This window comes from Phragmites australis, chromosome 3 (genome assembly GCF_958298935.1).
Source record: "Phragmites australis chromosome 3, lpPhrAust1.1, whole genome shotgun sequence".
Lineage (NCBI taxonomy): Eukaryota > Viridiplantae > Streptophyta > Magnoliopsida > Poales > Poaceae > Phragmites > Phragmites australis.
Window position 1 is genome coordinate 47,484,131 of NC_084923.1, and position 19,332 is coordinate 47,503,462.

At 42.5% G+C, this 19,332-nt stretch overlaps 1 protein-coding gene across 1 annotated transcript; it reads left to right on the forward strand.

Moving 5' to 3' along the window:
* The first annotated feature begins 3,740 nt into the window (after positions 1–3,740).
* LOC133913546 (splicing factor Cactin-like) lies at positions 3,741–10,327 on the forward strand. Its single transcript, XM_062356722.1, has 13 exons — positions 3,741–4,086; positions 4,194–4,285; positions 5,758–5,854; positions 6,123–6,194; positions 6,316–6,378; positions 6,473–6,613; positions 6,896–6,991; positions 7,475–7,759; positions 7,999–8,137; positions 8,219–8,361; positions 8,847–9,020; positions 9,519–9,785; positions 9,864–10,327. The coding sequence occupies exons 1-13, from the start codon at positions 3,769–3,771 to the stop codon at positions 9,981–9,983; spliced, it is 2,007 nt and encodes a 668-aa protein (XP_062212706.1). The 5' UTR covers positions 3,741–3,768; the 3' UTR covers positions 9,984–10,327.
* The last annotated feature ends 9,005 nt before the right edge of the window (positions 10,328–19,332 follow it).

A 19,332-nucleotide genomic window follows, 5' to 3' on the forward strand; every position in this document is an offset into this window, starting at 1 on the left:
TATTCTCAAATAAAAGCACGTCTTTCTTATTAACTGATGGCTCAAGATAAGTTGGAGACATACTTGAGATAGAGAATTTATGTATTTTGCTATTTTGTTTATTAGTTTTTCAAACCCCAACCAAAGTTGATTCGAAGATAGTTTCTACCTCTACCTATCTATTATCATTTCAACGATCAACTTCCCCCATAATGATATCTATACTACCTAATATTGTCATGATATCAGCCAATTTCATTTTTTTAACTAGCTGAGGAAGAATTTGCAAATTAATAAAACCAGGTGGCGGTGGTTTACCCTGTGGCGGATGTCAGCGGTTCGAGTCCGCTTATCTCCAGCCCGTGAACTTAGCGGATACTATGCTTTATCCTTGGAAGCTCAGGCGGAAGCCCGTTTACTTATGTTTTCTCATATGAATCTCCTGTCTCCTGCTATTGGAGATCCTATTTACGTGCCAACCCAAGACATGCTTATAATCGTAATGGAACTCTGTGCAAAGTTTTCCCCTGTGAGTCCATATAAATGGACTATTCTATTTGTATAGATATGGTAGAGGGCTATATCCAACCCTTTTTTTTATACGGAGCAATGCCGCGTGGAGGTGGAAGGCCTACGGGTCGTCAACTTCTTTTCTCGGAGAAGGTTCTTTTCTAGTTGTAGCGAAATAACCCTATTAGGTCATGATTATAATTTTTATGATTAATGACAATATAGTCAATGAGACTAACATATTTGTCAAGAATATATGTTACTAGGTCTTATGGATGTAATACATGAAGAAGCCACCGCAGCCGGGACAAAGTTAGACTGAATTGGAGAAGTCACATGAAGATTTGCCTCATCAGATGATCCGATGCTCTAGGTGTTGAATTCACCGAAGCATATTTGACAAATGGTGAGAGAGGCCTGAAGACCTCACCGGAAGGTCCGGTGATTAGCAAGTGTGCTCATCGGAGCAATTCTTCCAGAGAAGGGTGTTGTGCCGAACAATAAAGGTTGTTAGCCTCACCGGATAGTCTCGTGATCAAAGGATGGTAACACTGGAGTGTTTTTCCCATAAGGTAGAATGGAACACTCCATCGGATAGTCCGGTGATCGGAGGAGGATACACACCGGAGCATTTTGTCTAGAGAAGATTGCAGTTATTGAAGTTGAAGATCAATGCACCAAATGGTCCGGTGATACATGTGTTACACACACCGGACAATGAACAGTGTAAAGGAACAGAAGGAGTTCAATACATCAGAAGGTCCGATGTATGTATTGTACACACCGGAGGCTTAACACCGAACTAATTTACACAGAGAGGGTGCCAAGTGTTAAAGAACGAAGTTCATAACACCGGATGGTCTGGTGATGGATAATGTGTACACTGGAGTATTATTTTCAGAGAGGGTTGCATTGGTTCGGTTGGCTGAAGTTAACTCACTGGATAGTCCAGTGATGAAGTGATGTGCCCCGGATGTTTACACCGGAGTAATTTACACAAAGAAGAAGAAAATGCTCGGATTGCTCAGGATAACTCACCGGATAGTCCAGTGATGGAGAAGAAGTATACACTGGAGTATCTGGTGTTCACAAAGGCTTGAGTAAGAATTCCAATGGCTGATTTGCGAGAGTGTACTCACCGGATGATCCGATGTTAGTACTTTTGTTCTCACCAGATCATCCGGTGTTAATAACTTTTTTGAGTCGTTGGGTTAACGACTAGTGCGTATGTTTGAGGCTATAAAAACCCCTTTACTCAGTCATTTGAGGTTGTTGGAGTCCTGAGAAGTTCATGTACACTTGAGAAGATATTTAAGCCATCAAAGTGCTTAAAGTGATCATCCAAGGCGATTAAGCATACCATTAGATAGTGATTAGTGCTTATAGGTCTAGAGAGTGCGTTGCTAGGTGATTGTTGCTGTCTAAAGAGTGGATCAATGAGTGATCCAAGCTTATATCTCTTAGTATGCCAGCACCTTGGAGTCTTGGTGACTCTTCGGCAAATTGGTTGATCCTTCGACTTGATGTGGAGCTAAGGCAAGACACGTGTACGGGGACATGAAGACCCTTGCTTTGGTGGCTCAAGCTCTAAAGTGATCACGGCGGTAAGATACTGGAAGAGAGGCTTACGGTGAGGTCTTAGCTTGGTGGTTTGGTGGCTCATCCGGGTTGAGACCTTATCTTTGTGACTTGGTGGCTCAATAGCCATGACTGGGTTCCATGGGGAACATATCCTTGGTGGAGCTCCAATGTGGACTAGCAGTAACATTTGTGTCATCGATACCACGAAAAAAATTATTGTGCCGAGTTTGATCTATCTACCTTATTTATGTTTCTATATTTACTTACTTATAATTTACCTTATTAGATAGGTTGCAAGCGTTTTGATTGTTAGAGTAGACACACTAGATAAATCTATAACACATTTGGATAGAAATTGATATAGATTTATCTTGTATTATTTTTTGAGCCGAATAAATTCTAAGTGTCCTAATTCACCCCTCTTAGAATATCACCGATCCTCACACCAGTGGCCACCTTTGAGCAAGGGGCACAATCGTCAAAACACATGGCCTTTTAGGTGGAGAAAAACAGAAATAGAGAAAAAGGAGAGGATAGTGGCATAACATGAACTCATTGCTCCCTTTGAGTGACATTTCATGGAGACCACCCTTAGGGGTGACTCATTGCTCCCTTAGAGGACAGGAACCACTCAAAACTCATAAGGAATGCCATCCTTATGAGTGGCATGTCCTGAATTTTCCCTTTTCCTTTTCCAGGAGGTCCATCAACAATGGCGACAGCGATGTGTGAACCATGACACAGAGTAGGCTTCAACGCTTGGCTACTGCTATTACGAGAAGTAGGCTATGGCCCTTTGTTGTGCCCTTGGTGGAATACTGATCACGAGGAGTTCAGGATAGGCTCTCTCCCTTATGTTCTTCATAGTCTTCAGAGTTTTCGGTCGTCTCTTCTGCATTTTAATGCGACTTGGGCAGGCTCGACCAACCTTTTTCCTGTGTAATTCCTTATTCATATCGAAGTCCAATGTTCCAAACGGAACCAACATTTCATCACGGCTGAAATTAGATGTTACAAGAACCGTGGATCAGAGAAAAAATATACACAAAATTTGGTTGATGTTTCCAGCTATTTTGGGTCCCAAATTTCGCTGTCAACAAGCTGTATGCAAAAGTGATACTGAAATTGGGACAAGAAAAGATCCGGCTGCCGGGAGGTCACATTCTTAACCTGCAATTACTCCACAAGATGGACACCGTTGGGGGCGCTAATGGTGATGGCACCTTCCAATCAGCCGTTGCATCCAAGGACACTTTTCCTCTTTTCACAAGCTCATACCATGTGGCACGCACCTGCGCTTGCGACCCCTAGTACAAGCCTAGAATTCCCTTCTCTCATCGTGAGCATGATCATCTTCTCCGACGACGGTGACTAGGGTCGAGGGTTGATCAGGCGCTGTTAGTGTGTAAGCCTCTCTTCCAGTATTATTTGATATATGTGTCTATTTTTTTTACCAAATTAAATATCTTAAATTCGAGTTGAATTCTAATACCCGTGTCCGTATCTAAGGCAAACAAAGACCGGAGTGGTGAGTTGGGCCGGTTGTGAAGAGTGGAGCCCATAAGAGTCCAATTTGGGCCTGAGGTGCCTTGCAAAACTATTGGGCCTTCCGTCTGGACTCCGTATGGCCCAGCCCAACAAACATGAACACCTTGCCCTCATCAACGAATCTGCGCCGGCTTCCCTCCCATCGCCGACATGCCGAAGCGCGAGCGCGACAGCAAGGGCCGGCGCCGCTCCTCGTCGTCGTCGCGGCGGCAGCGCAGTCCGTCCCCGTCCGACTCGGACGCCGCCTCCGAATCCAGCGGCTCGCCCCGCCGGAGCCGCCACCGCCGCAGGAGCCGCCGCCGGAGGGACACCCCGTCCTCGTCCAGCGACGCTAGCGGGAGCGGGAGCGGAGATTCCGGGTCGGACTCTGAAGGGCGCCGACGCAAGGGAAGGAGCGGAAGCCGGAGGCGCCGGGACGTCACCGAGGAGCAGATCGTGGAGTACATGGCGAAGAAGGCGCAGAAGAAGGTATTGAGATTGAGCGGTGGAGGTGGGGGTTTCTGTTTAGTTGGGCTGGAATTAGGGTTGCGGTTAGGGATTTGGTTGCTGACTGTTCGGTGCTGGTTATCGTGTAGGCCGAGAAGGTGGCGAAGAAGCTGAAGACGAATGCGGTTTCGGGGTACTCCAACGATTCGAACCCCTTTGGCGATCCCAACCTGACAGAGAAGTATGCAAATTCGTTTTCCTTTTCTGCGAAATTAAGCAATGCATTAGTGATACTGATTATCTAGGGAAGAGATTTGGGCTCAAATTTGGCAAGAGTGTCGCTGGTGAAGGAAAAAGACGCCAAAATTTGTCAACAACTTTCAGAGGAGAGGGGGAATCCAGAGAAAGAAGGGCAACGGAGGGTTTTGCTTGTGGATCGTTCTTCCTTCAGATATGCTAGAATTGAGAAAATGGTGCGCTATGGTGTATTGAGGGGTTTTAAGCTTGTGGAACGTTCTTCCTTCAGATTTGCTAGAGTTGAGAAAATGGTGTGCCATGGTGTATTGAGATGGTTTTAGCTTGTGAAACGTTCTTTCATCTGATATGCTAGAATTGAGAAAATGGTGCTCTATGGTGTATTGACTTAACTAGCTCAACTATTGGCACCTATAACAACATGGGAAACATCTTGTAGCCAAATAAAAACTACCTCAACTATTGGCACCTATAAGGCTCTAACAACATAACAAACATCTTGTAGCAACTATTGGCAAGCGCTAGAGAACGCTGCTGGTTAAAATCTGCTGTGCAATCAGATTTTCCAAATGCCTGGGCTTCTAGGACGATGATTAGGGCATATATCGGGGTGGTTTACTTGTACATCAATACTGTATAAGCACTTTTTTTCTCGAACACGCAGGAGAGCTGCGTATTTTTGTATTTAAGAAGAAGAAGGGTAAAAAACCCTGGGTACACCGATAGTATAAGCACTTGCATGTGTGATAAATTTGTAATGGTATTTACCAGGAGGAAAGTTGATTTAGGTTGCCTAATGCAGCTAATAGCTCAAGGAAAATAATTGCCTTACTGGTTAAGTAGGCTATTATGTGGAGCAATTCATGAAGAGTTGAACATCAATTTAGGCTGTAGTAAAATATATAAAAAAGTGCAGCTTAGTGATGCACCAGTTAGTATATGTTATCATTATTGCCGCCATGAAAACTTTTCTTTTACTGCTAATTTGACCAAATTTATGTTATGAGAATTTCCCGACAATCCGACGTGACCATGGGGATTCTTTTTGTTCACATGGCTTTAATGTGGTTGCTTAAAGACATTTACGATAATTTTAGACACAGCTTTTGATTAATGGCATTGTTCATTCAAGCTTACGTTGTTATTGTCGGCTTGTGTGCAGTTGTGTGTTAAGACCTTACTGTTCTATGATATATATGTTTTGCTTTATAATTTGGCATACTACTGCACTTAACTTTTACATTGTTTCCGGTAGTAAGTCTACACTCAGGTTAAGATTTCTCATGTTCATCAGTATTGCCATGTGATATGAAATGTTGGGGGCTTCATTAGAGACCTAGACTAGATTATTTGCTACACTATTTGTTGCATTACCACTATGAGATTCCTTGAAGAGTTGCTTTCATCTGTGACAAAACAATACTGAAGAAGGATGCCCTCTATCTTGTTTCTTTACAGTTTTGTGTGGCGAAAGAAGATAGAGCGTGATGTATCTCAAGGACAAAAGGTGGACATTTCTGTCAAAGCTGAAAAGAAGAAACAGCTAGAAAGAATGGTATTATAAACTATGAATTTCGCTACTAATAATATATCTGTTTCCATAGAAACTTTAAAGCATGTCATAGTTGTAACTCCTGAACTTGGAGATGTACCTTTGTAGAATTAACAGGGTTCATATATCCCTTTCTTTTTAGACAAGCTTTGTCACGTACTTGTGCACTTACACCCAGCAAAATTATTGTTTATTTTTTTTTCCAAAAGAAAGTTGAAGATTATGTTTTTCTGGAAGTGCCTAATCCTCATACTCGCTCTGTCAAATATAGGCTGAAATAGAGAAGGTTAAGAAAAGAAGGGAAGAAAGAGCAATTGAAAAGGCGCAGCATGAAGAGGAAATGGTTTGTATTTGATGATAATAAACCGCTTTCACAGTTTCACTATAATTTCACAGGTTTATCATATCTTTGTTTCAAGTAGTTTTTGCATGTGAAAATAAATACATGTATTTGCATTTTGAAGGCGTTGCTAGCTAGAGAAAGAGCACGTGCCGAGTTTCAAGACTGGGAGAAGAAAGAGGAAGAGGTTACTATGTTAAAACCTGACAAATAACATGCAATTCTTGTTAGAGTTAATATGTATTAATTATTTATCTAACAGTTCTCATTTTGGAATGCAGTTTCATTTTGATCAAAGCAAAGTCAGGTCTGAAATCAGGTTGCGGGAGGGGCGTACAAAACCTATTGATGTTCTTCTGAAGAATCTTAATTTCTCAGATGAATTCGATGTTGAGTTAAATGAGCCCTATCTGGTGTTCAAGGTAAGCAACACTTCTTTATCCCTTTTAGATTGCAATTTTCATTATGTAGTTATATATTTGTACCCACAAAGATTCATGCTAATTCCAGCGTCTACCTTAAGAATTACTAACTGTTCTCAATTGAAATAGAGAAAGAGGGCTACACTGTGCAATTCTCCGAACGGGTTTATAACTAGCCATTCCATCTGTTCTCGCTGCCACCGTACAACTAGCTACATTTGAAAGAGATTGTTTCTTTTTACTTAACACTTCCTGAATGATAAATATTTTGCAAAATATCAGGGATTAACAGTGAAAGAAATGGAAGAGCTACGTGATGACATTAAGATGCATCTTGATCTGGACAGGGAAAGCCAAACTAATGTGAAGTACTGGGAGGTACATGTCTTTTTCTTTCACCGTTTTGCTTTTCCTGAATATTTGTGGCATTAAGAAGCACCACTATATTACCTTTTTCCTGAATAATTGTGAACTAGATAGATGTTTAAGATATATAGTTTTGATGTTTAATAAGCTAAATACCGATATGGACCAGTGTAGTCCTAAATAGGGATTGGTAGGATACAAAATAGAATTTTGCATTTTCCTATCATAGATTCTATTTGGCAAGGGGGAAAATGGTATAGTATGTCAGGATAAAATCTCTAGCTTGTTATATACGATTTGTCCTTAGTTCCTTACAGAAGCTGTGTCAAATTTGAGGTTTAGTGCTTAATATGACAGGAAGAACTTGTAATGTCCATGTTAACCTAATGTCCACGTTGATGCTAGCCTAGAATGCTAACCTGTTGAGGTTTAGTGCTTAGCCTAGAATGCTACTTACCTGTTAACCTAATGTCCACGTTGATTTGGATCCATCAGGCACTCATGGTGGTATGCGACTGGGAGCTAGGTGAGGCTCGGAAAAGAGATGCCTTAGATCGGGCTAGGGTGCGTGGTGAGGAACCACCTTCTGAGGTTCTTGCAGAAGAGAGAGGTTTGCATGCAAGTATTGAAGGGGATGTAAAAAGTCTCCTGGATGGTAAGACTTCCACAGAGCTAGAAGATATGCAAAGTCAAATTGAGTCCCAAATGCGCTCTGGAACAGCGAAAGTTGTTGAATACTGGGAGGCCATTCTGAAACGGCTTCATATTTACAAAGCAAAGGTATGCCAATTTGCCAAAAGGTTTTGCAAATGCCATCCCATTCATCCCAATGTACATTCTCTCATTTGTAGACGCTCTACTTTGCCACCACTGGTTGGTTACCTATGGTGCAGCTGCATGATCTGAACTTCTTTAAAGACTTAAAATCTGGAGTCCAGTTCAAACTGGGAGCATGCGTGTGGAGCTGCTCTATTAAATTTCTGAATTATGATGTTGCAATTTATACTTTTGCACTGTAGGCTTGCCTGAGGGAAATCCATGCTTCTATCCTAAGGAAGCATCTACATCGTTTGGAGCATCCTGGCGCTGCTGAACAGGATGTGGAATCCGAGAAAGAAGTTGACAATAAAGTGGAGAATAATATGCACTCTGATGAAGGTTTATCTTCATTTCTGATCATTCTATCAACCCTTTTTTTTATATAACTTCAGCAATTTCTGATATGTGTTATATATGTAGATGATAAACAATATTCGCCTGAACCGATCCCTGAGCAAACAGATAATCATTTGGAAGAAGAAGATGGATCCTTTTCTCCACAGCTAATGCATGGCAATGAAGATGAAGATGCAATTGATCCTGAAGAGGACAAGGCTGAGCTGGTAGAGTCCAGTTTCCTGCTGTCTTTTGCTTTTCTAATAATATAAATAGAAATGTGATCAAAACAGTAATAGATATTTTCTGCGCTACAATTAGCTTAGTAGTTTAATTGTCAGATACAGATTGATAGCAATTGGACTCCAAATTATGCAACAAAAAAAAGCTATGAACCACAGTGAGATTTCTCTTAGGACGATCTTTCAAATTTCTGCAGGCCTTCGTGCATGTTTAGTGTTTACCCTGAAAGGCGCATTTATTTCATTTAGATCTTACTTTTGATGGCAATGCTCTTAAGTCCTAAGGCATTATTCCTTGTGTGAGGTGATTTTCATTTGAGGGCTCCTATGCGAGCAAAGTGGGATTTTTTTTTTCTTGTTAATTTTGTGTTATGTCACTTTGGTTCATTGGTTCATTTTATGAGTTGATTAGACATTTGGAATGAGGTTGGCAACTCAGACATGTACTTCGTGCTTTGAATTATCTCCAGGACCGAAAACGTGAAGCTGTAGTTATGGAGCATCAAAGGAAAGCTCAGGAAGCCATTAAAGCAAAGGCAAGAGTACCTGATGAGATGGAGACGAAAGCCGTAAAAACGATGGGAGCTATGGAGGAAGGTGATGCAGTTTTTGGTGCGGGTGCTGAAGTGAACCTCGATTCACAGGTTTGTGTCATTTGCCTTCTGGGTGTACTATGGATTCCATTGCATTACTAGGGTCGTAAACATGACATAAGCTGTGTACTCGCATGGTCCAATATTCTGTTTTTGTACTGGATTCACCTGTGGCCAGGGTTCTCGGAATCCAGCTGGGACCGCATACCTGTGACCATTTTTTAGCGCTGCTCCAGAAATCTCTGGAACCACCCAACTTCTGAGCTTATGGTTGTACTGTTGTATTCTGAACCGTACAGAACATTGAGCTTTATCAATATTCTCAAATAATCTGACCAATAATCATCCATTGAACTGCAAATTCATTTGATTCGTAACTGAGTATATTTGGCACTTAAATATAGGACTAATGCTATATTTGAGTTTGATACTGTGGGTGGTAACCAGCTTTACACACTAGAAGCTTAATTTAGCAACTTTGGTGAATTGACCTACTACAAGTGAACATTCACTCAGCTGATGGCATATGCTTGTTGAATATACTCGCAGGTGTACTGGTGGCATGACAAGTATCGACCAAGAAAGCCCAAGTACTTCAATCGGGTGCATACTGGATATGAATGGAACAAATACAACCAGACTCATTATGATCATGACAATCCACCACCTAAAATTGTCCAAGGCTACAAGTTCAATATATTTTACCCTGATCTTGTGGATAAATCAAAGGCACCAACATACAGTATAGAGAAAGACGGAAGTAGTGGTGAGACTTGCCATATCAGATTTCACGCCGGCCCTCCATATGAGGACATTGTAAGCCTTGTGCCTCCTAATGTTCCTTTTTTGGTAGCTTTTTCATGGGCAGCTTATTCACTCTGTTTTCCTCCACAGGCTTTCCGTATTGTCAACAAGGAGTGGGAATACTCACACAAGAAGGGGTTCAAGTGTACATTTGAGCGTGGGATTCTCCATCTCTATTTTAACTTCAAGCGTCACCGCTACAGGCGTTGAAATACCTCAGAGGAAAGAATTGGATCAACTGGACTTCCCTGCATGGTGGTTCTGCAGTCATTGCTTACGAGCCTATGCAAACAGGCTCGCACGGATATCAAACCTCTGTCTGTCTTAAATTTAGATCCTATGCCAAGTGAGAACACACTTTCCTTGTAGTGATTCTTTTTCCCGTTGGAGAGGTTGTACAATACTACAGCATAGCAAGCTGGTAGTTTTCTATCAATTTTTTTCATGCTTGCTAGTTGCCACATTCAGTAGAATGGAGATCTTTATTAGATTGCAAAAACAATAGCAATCGCGGATCTGTACAGGTTTGCTACCGCTATACATCCTGACAACTATATCCATCCTGACTGTAGCATAACACTGAAGAAGCTTGCGTTTTAGCAATAACAGTTAAAAGACTAAAGTTGCTATCAGCAGACATCCATTTAGTTCTGAGAACTCATCTGGTAGTCAAGGTCCAAGACACGAACTAATTGATGAAGTTGGTGGCTTTTACAAGGACATGACGAACCAATGCCCAGAACAAAGTAGATCAAAATCGATGCCGTCCGCTGCTGCCAGGGGTTGAGCCACCGTCTGAGCTTTCTCCTTCCACATACTAGCGTGCACGGAATGCAGCAAGGTGGGACTGGAAAGAAAAGAGCACCACATTAAGTGATGATTGGTTAACCAATTATTTAGCATCTGGAACATAAAATGAAGACAAGGAAATGATGCATGGTGCAAGAAAATAGTTGTCCATATGATAGTTCCAGGGCAGACAGTACCATGAAACATAACAAAGAAATGATAGTCACGAATCCAGCAGATAAAAATGATTGCGTAGGGCTGAAGACAATATGTTTATTTGTTCAATTCATTGAACATTCAGACCACACAGAGCAGAGGCGCCTAAGAATGTGTTGTGTGTGTGTGTGAATCAAATAATTGAGGTGGATTCCAATAAATGAAGGACAATCTTGAAACGAGATGCTACCAAGTTTGTGTTGTCCACTACACTTCACAGTTATTAAATCATATCAAAGAACTTGCTACTGTGTCATGTTCCATGTTCACAGATAAAGATGTTTATATAAATAAATCAAGCCTCAAGGTAAATTAAGACAGGAAACAGAGGAAACAAGGTAAAATAAAAGGAAACTCACCCACTGACACTGCACGGGTGCAACGAGCATAGCTGCATTTCACCAATTGACGTTGTTCAGAGGTAAACCAAGAGTCATAAACGACTATCACGTGTGCGCGCGCATGTGAGGGAGAGCTGAACTTACGTGTAGCAAAGATTGTTGGTCAGTGACCGGAGTGCATCAGCTGTAAAATGATTCTCGTCGTAAAGCACATGGTAATGGGTGGGCCTGCTAGTCCCCTGAAAGAAACATATTCAAAAGCACTCAATAACAGAAAAAAAATGTTCTGGAAAAAGAACTGCACATAGGTAACACCATGTGGTTACTACTCCCTCTGTCTCTAAGGAATGAGAGGGCACATTCTCTAATCTGCCCTGGTCTTGGTGCTGTTAGTCTAGTCCTGGAGTAACTACCGATAGTGTGAGAAAGGACATGTTGGCATTGATCATGTCAGGCACATCTCGGAATATGAAACATAGAGACCATCTGTCATTCTATGGGTACAATAATGCATCTCTGGCCAGATTCTAGAATGTGACTACTACTCACTGCTTCTGTGTTAGAAATCTATGTTCGCGGCAGGAAAGGGAACCGTTATCCGATTATATCATGTGGTGCCTGGACCAGTAGAGTTTTGGAGTTAAAACTTGACTCTTTCTTAATCATACTCTTTTGAAAACCTGCATTCATGTTATCCTTAGATAATTCCTGACAATACAGTGGTACCACTGTACAACCTCCTTGACTCATTCTGAGTATGTGCTTTCTCTTAGAGATAATTGCATGTGTACCACTGAATGTTATCAAAATTCTCAATTTGTCACTGAACAAATCATGACCCTTTCCATGCCATCAGTTCTCTGAGAAGGACATAGGGAGCATATCTAAAGACTTAGTCGAACCTTGGTTTTCTACTTAATGGTACTTCCTGAAGTTATCTTAAGTAATGGGTTTTATCATGTATAGATCCACTGTCTTCTCCTATGCTACTCTGGTGTGTTCATGCTTTAGTAAATTCACTTACCAAGATATAGACCATAGACTGATATGCTACCTCAGAAGTAGAATGTCAGATTGCCACATAGGCCTTTTTTGAGAAGAAGAATATGACAATATCAATAATCGGTAAGAGATTAGGTTAACCAGTACCTGATATTCAATAAGGTTTTTTTTCGAGCAATATCCAGTGGCCTTGGATACCAAAGCATTGTTTTTCTCACTTGTCAAATGTGTTGTGGAGTGTTTCCTAAAATTCATTTACCCAGAGATTGGATGGACGAAATAGCTAGAAACATGTTAAAGATGATGGGCATGATCTTGTTGAAACATTGTAAATCAATCGTCTCTGTAACTCAAATCCCATATACTTGAAGCTAGTGTACAAATCTAACCAAGTATACACCATATAGAGTACAAAGAAGGGTTAATTGTCGAGTTTGTTAAGCAATCTAGATTGAGTTGGCTATATCGATCCTCTCTGTGGTCCGATCATAAATTCTTACTTTGGACAAATGCATGACTAACAAAATATATTCGAGGCCAAACCAAGTAATTCATGCATCACAATTTGCATACCTATTCCAAGCACTACTTTGAAACCAAAGTGAAATTTCGGAATGGTGTGCACACATCGGTTATCTAGACCGTTAGTATATTTTATGCACCAATCTTAAGCAAACTAAAGAAAAGTGTTGAAATGTCGGTGCAACCATATTCCGGTGGGATACGATAGTTTTACGGTTTTATCAGCCACACTTTTCCGATTTTTTATATAATGTGTAAATATTCTGGTTTTCTATACATTTATTCTGGTGGGATGACCACACTTTTCAGTTTTTTAATGTTCCGGTTTTAATGTATTTTTCCGATGAGATGGCCACACTTTTCAGTTATTTTGTATGATGTGTAAATATTTTAGTTTTATATACATTTGCATGGCCTTTTTTAAAAGTTTTACAGTTTTTGCGAATCTCAAAGCATACAAACGGTATAGATAACCGATGTGTACATTACGAGGAGCGTAGTTGCATTTTCCTTTTGAAACTATCACTATACGTACACCAGGCAATAATGCAGAGGAGACAGGCACATGTCGCGTGCGTGCTGGTACATGGCGTTTGCAGAGCTAGCGGTGGTGAGGTTACATCTCTCCTTCTACCTACCTAATGCCTCTCACGCGCTCCTGATCGCTTCTCGCCGCCTGTCGATCGCTTCTCGTCAGTCCATGGTCCCGGAGAGGCTCGTGAAAGCATGCTTCTGCTGCGAGTAATTAAAGCCAAAACAGGGGAAGATTCTGCAGGAGGCGCCTGTCTCGCTGAGTTGCCGTTTGAGTGCTACGGCCAGAGACAGAGAGCATCCATGACCCATGCGTGCATGACTCCATGGGCATGCGTGCATGTTGGTCGCATACTCACTCACGCGCGCGCCGGCCGGAGCCGTCTAGCTCGTGTGTTCTTGGCCACGACCGGGTCTCTCTCGTGTGAGCGTATGGGTCCACTTGACATAGATAGAACTGCACCCCAGAGACAGAGATACGTATTTCTTGAGCAGGAATTTGACTCTTAACATTACTAGCTACGGAGCAAGAAGAAATTTGCTGAACTCGCATATGAGACTGGCTGGATCTATAAATAAAGCGTACGTTAATCAGGTTTAGAAAAAAGCGCCTGTAAGATATCCTAGCTATGGTGTAAGCGGAAGTACGTACAGCCATGCATCCGTTTTAGACAAATCAACCGATCCAAGGGCTGTGGTGAGACCAAACTTCGATCAGCCGCTCCACTCCTTGGGCAAAAGTTGGGCATGCACAAACGGTGCAGCGCGGCTCGTTTTGAACCAACCACCCTGTGTTCTCAGTTGCTCACACAGACTGATCGAATCGACGAGATCGCGAGGGCAACAAGGTCCCATGGGCGGCCAACCGTGCAGGCACGCGGCAGCGGGGTGCAGTGGCAGGCAGCAGCTGGTCGATCGGGGTGTCCGGCCGGTCAGGCGAGCGTCGTGCCAAGGGCGAACAGACGAGAAACCTCTTTCTGCCGGGGCGCTAGCGTGGTCCGTGGCCAGGGCACCTTGCCGTTTCCGTGAAAGCCTCGCGGGGTTGGTGGTGGAGAAAAGCACAGGCGCGCGCCGCCGTGCACCGAGATGGGTCGACTGGCGCGGCAGGGAGGAGGGCGTACGCCTACCACGTCGCTGCAAGGCACAGGCACACAGCCCAGCGCGCGCCTTCGAGTCGCGAACGGCGAGAGCGGATGCGATGCGACATGCGTACGACGTCCGCGCGAGGTCGACTCTCGCTGGTGCATGCACTCCTAGTCGTAGCTAGCTGGGGGCAAGTTTTGGAAGCGATCTGACATCGAACTCTAGTGGTAAAAGGCAGCAAGGTAACAGTAAAAATACCCCTTTCGTTGTAGGCAAGTTCACGGTTGAATTAACAGGATTAGATCATATTTACTGCAAAACGGTAATGTAAAACGTAACTAGCAAGAGACAGCGCATTAGACGCCTAGCAATGTGTGCGTGCATCCTGCATCGCTTGGCTTCTCCGCTGGCCGGTGCGTGGGCCCGGCCTGGGCAGTGACCATGACGCGACAAAAGGCTTGACGCCCAAGAAAGCAAATTACCGCAGCCAGGGCGAGCACCCGGCCAGAGGCCATCTCCAGCAGATTTGTTTTCCGGTGATACAGTGCCACACAAAACACTCTGCCGCTCGAATTTGCCTAACCGGAAAAGCTCTCGTATTGTATCGAGCGTTACAGTGTTGGATAGAGAAGCTAGTACTCTAAATTTACTGTTACACTATAACATCTACAATACTGTATATAGAGAATAATTATGAATTTAGAAAGAGGAGAAAAATACTAAAAGTTAGAAAATAGGTAACTGTTAGAGATAAAAATAAAAAATATTATAATAGTATTATAGAAGATAAATTTTATATTATAGAAGATAAATTTTTAAAGTATCGACGCGCGTGGTGCAAACGCGTGCAAATTAAGACCCATGAAGCCTGAGCCACCTGGTCAGGGACGACAGGTGCAACCCATGTGTGGTGTGCTGTTGTGGGTGCCTCACGCTGAACGCTCTGCCCTCCGTTTGGGCCCCACTTGGCGTTGTACTCTCAGTTCTGCAGCTCTGCTGCTCTTTTTACCCCTGTGGGTCATGCCCGAGCGCACCCTGTCCTCTACCTGGTTCGACTCGACCATGTCCTTCGTTTAAAGTTGGTTTAAATCTGCAGATGAGTCTGGAGCAAAGAAACAACATAGGTGTAAGAAATGTGGTGAATATGGACATCATGAAGCAAGCTGCATTCCAAAGAAAAGGTGATTTCTAAGCCTTACAAACACATATCCTTATATCCTTACCATATTACACATTAATCTTCATTTGCTTTTAGGAAAAGAACTTACAAGAAAAAGGCACCTTTTCAAGCAAGAACGGTTCCTATAGAGGCCATTAGTACTGGAGCAATGATAAGGAGGATGCTTGCTCTTACACAGGCAAGGCAAAACAACTCTGTAGAAGGTACTTCTGGTGTAAGAAGGTTGTTGGTGTTGTCCCAGCAAACATCAGCTCCTCCGGCCACAAGGAAGTCTCAAAGGAAGAAAAATGATGTGTTGCTTTGAGCTATGTGTGTATTGTGATGTTTAGACTTTATGTAATGTGATGCACTCTTGAGACATCTTAAGTAATTTTGGCTGCTACATTGCATCCTGTAGGATACAATTTAAAGTCCGCTCTTTTATTTACTTATGTATTGTCGTACCTTAAAAAAAATTATGTAATGTGATGCTTTGAATTAACTATATATGTGGTCAATCATGTGACATGGTTAAATGGTTGTTTCATGCATGAGATGGTTGTTGGTGGGGTTAGCGGTTCCGTTGCAGGCTGGAGCATATCTGGCTCAGATAGGGGTAAAATGGTCTATTCTAGTGGTGAAAAATAGGGAAAAGAAGGAAAATTCAGGAAACCTGTAAAAGGGGGAGAAAATGGTATTTGGTGGACATGACAATAGATATAATGGTATTTTTTGAATTGCAATGAATAGAATGGTATTATATAAACCATCACTCTTTAGAGTAGTATTTCTTGAAATTTCCTGGGTTTTTGGGTGGTAGTGCTTTGTGAAGCGCGGGGATTGAGAAAAAGGGAGGTAATTATAGTTTAGAACATCTCCAAGAACCTCTCTATTCAACTTCATATAGCTAAATTTAAAAAATTATAGACCAAAATTATTCTCCAACAGACCCCTATCCTACTCCTAATCTTTACCAATCATCTATCCCACCCCTTCCGCTATGTACTTTTGAGGAGGCAGAGTCACTCCCTATCTCGTCCCGCGCTCAGCCTCCCTCCCACACCCGTCTTTCCGCCCTCGCCCTCCTGCCAGCCCTGCCATCCCGCGCTCGGCCGCCCACCATCCAGCGCTGCCCTCGTTGTTCGCCGCCATCGTGCGAAGTGGGACTGGTCCATCTGCTCGGATCTGGCGAGTCGAAGGCGGTGGCCGAACTCGCGTGGTCCGCGGACCTGTGCTGCGACGAGGACAAGTCAGCGCCCCCGCTCGACCTCTTCAAGTGCACGTTCCGGGCCCTAGAGGGCGCGTCGTCCAGCGAGATCCACCGCCCCCGACGCGAGGAGGCGCTGGATTGGCTCGGTTCCGGTGCCGGAGTTCTTCTACTGCCCCGTCTCCAAGAAGAACATGGAGCAACCAATAGTCATCTCCTCTGGAAAGACAATTGATCTTTCAACACTAAAGAAATGGTGGAAGGAGAACGAAAGCATGTCTCGTAACCGGTGAGATTTTGCTTTGTTGGGTGGTAGGGTCTATTAGTCGATGATATATAAGAGGAGATATAGGAAATGACGTATTGGGAGTCTGTTGGAGATGAGGATGATTTAGAGAGAAAATATTGTTAGAAGGCTCCATATATGAGGATTTAGGAGGTGAGTTTTAGAGTCTCTTGTAGATGCACTTAGATATTTTCTGTGGTGTGGGTCACAGAAAAATTGGAAATTAAATTGAACAGAAAATGGTCGCTTGGCTTTGGGTTTGATTGGAATTTTTGGAACCTTACAACTGTTTTCTTTTTTAATTTTGACGGGGCCAGTTAGATTTTGAACCTTGAGTACGCCTTTTACATATAAAAAAGCGCACCCCGCTGTTCACTTAATGTGTACAACAAAAATTGCACACGCTCAGACTCCGTTTAGAATGCAGGAATCAGTTCAATTTCCGCAAAAATAGAGGGGAAAAACTCCAATATAAACGGGCCCATAATATTGAGTAAATTTCACAAATCTATAACTATTTGCATCAAAGTATCATAAAACTACAACTTTTGAGTCATATTTTATAAAACTGCAACTATTTGTGCCCTGAGTAACGCAAAATTACAACTTTTCGCTTTGGGCCCACCTTTTAGCCACACGAGTTGAAAATATTGTAGTTTTGCGAACATGTGTAGCTGACGGGTGAACCCGAAGCGAAAAGTTATAGTTTTGTGTTACTCAGATTATAAATAGTTACAATTTTATAAAATATGATTCAAAATTATAGTTTTACGATACTTTAATATAAATAGTTGTAGATTTATAAAATTTACTCCCTAATATTCCAACCAAGCATCCCTCTCTCTAAAAAAAGAAGAAGACAGAAACCGAGTCGAGCTACCGCTCGGTTGCGACAAAGGAAACGGCAGATCACTTCTTCTCTGCTTTGGGCCCTGGTGGCCCCCGCCAATCAGGGACGCAGCTTCATGGTGTGGAAGAACTCCATGACATGTCACCTCATCGATTTTGACGAGCAGCCCAATCGTTGCTCATGCAGCCACATTGCTTGTCCTCTCTGGACGAGTGGATGGCTTGGGAGAGCTACAACAGGTACAGTATTTTGCATTCCCCTGCCATCTTTCCTGTTGTCGTCCAACCATTGCAAATTGCTCGTGCTTTGTTCTTCTTGCTCTGTGTACGTTTTGTTGACATTATGACGCAGTACTTACAGATTAGCAAAAGGACCTTCAACGCTCATTTCTACAAAGCACTGAAATCACTGAATGAACAGCTGCAAAGACTATATAACTTGAGACTTTTATCTACACAGACAAGAAGGAAAAAAAAAAGAAACAAAGGAGTGTCTTTTACAACTGCTCTTCCCACACAAGTGATCTCTTGGAACTGATATACTAAATGCATCAGAAACAAATGATGAGGGAGTCATTACATTATTTGGCATCCACCGACTTCTTGAGGGACCGAAGGACACTCCACATGACTTCTGGTACAAAGAACAGAACTACTCCTGCGATAATGGCATATTTCAGACTAAGATTCATGAACAAGTTTACCGCAGTTCTGCTAGGACGACTCCCACAAAATTCATCGATAAACCTGACCAGAACGGCATGCCTAAGAACCTGTCCATGCTCGCAGGTGCGAAGCTAAGTTATGGGGGATGGATGCACATGCACCTCCTTTTATTTAAAAATAATATTAATATTAGTTTGAATAAACAGTAAATTACTGTAGCTTCGATGAACAATAAAGAATCATACATACTTCTCTCCGACGCTGGCTTCGCCCCTGCATGCTCGTGTGCCTGGAAACGGAACGGAATCAAACAGCATCAAACCAAGCCACTGGAATTCCTCAACAGGAGCAGCCTTCCATCGCGCCCGCTCAAAGTCACGAGAATTTTTAGCCAGAGGGTGATGAATGGCGCAGGCACCAAGTTCATGGAGAAAAGCATAACAGAAGCCAACTTCTGTGTGTAACAGCCCAAATTTGAAACCTTTGAAAATTTATTTTATACAAAGGAAATCAAATAATTACAATATATAAGAATATATAAATATAAAAAATGTTCCTAATTGATTGCCAAATTGATTGTTTCTATGCTTGTTTGATTTGTGATAATATATATAATAATCCAAGAAATAAATAAATGAGAAATAGAAAAGATAAAAAAAAGAAATAAAATCCCAAAGTCTAATAGGCAGAAACCCATCTCCCTCTTCCTTTCTTTCTCTCTTTCAGCCAGCCTTCCTTTTCCCCTTCGGCCAGCTTGGCCCAGCCGCCCTCCCTTCCTCTCTCTGTGGTCAGCACACGTGAGAGGAATTGCAAAGAGTGAAACGTTGCAGGACACCAGTGCAAGCTATTCTCCCCCTATAATTATCCTTAATACTGATTTCCATGACAATATCACAGGTGCTTCATTG

Bases quoted from the DNA above. Each gene is read 5' to 3' on its own strand.
- LOC133913546 (XM_062356722.1), top strand. From the start codon at position 3,769: ATGCCGAAGCGCGAGCGCGACAGCAAGGGCCGGCGCCGCTCCTCGTCG. The intron at 6,195-6,315 runs GTTTGTATTTGA...TGCATTTTGAAG, and splicing joins CGCAGCATGAAGAGGAAATG to GCGTTGCTAGCTAGAGAAAG. The intron at 8,138-8,218 runs GTTTATCTTCAT...TTATATATGTAG, and splicing joins TAATATGCACTCTGATGAAG to ATGATAAACAATATTCGCCT.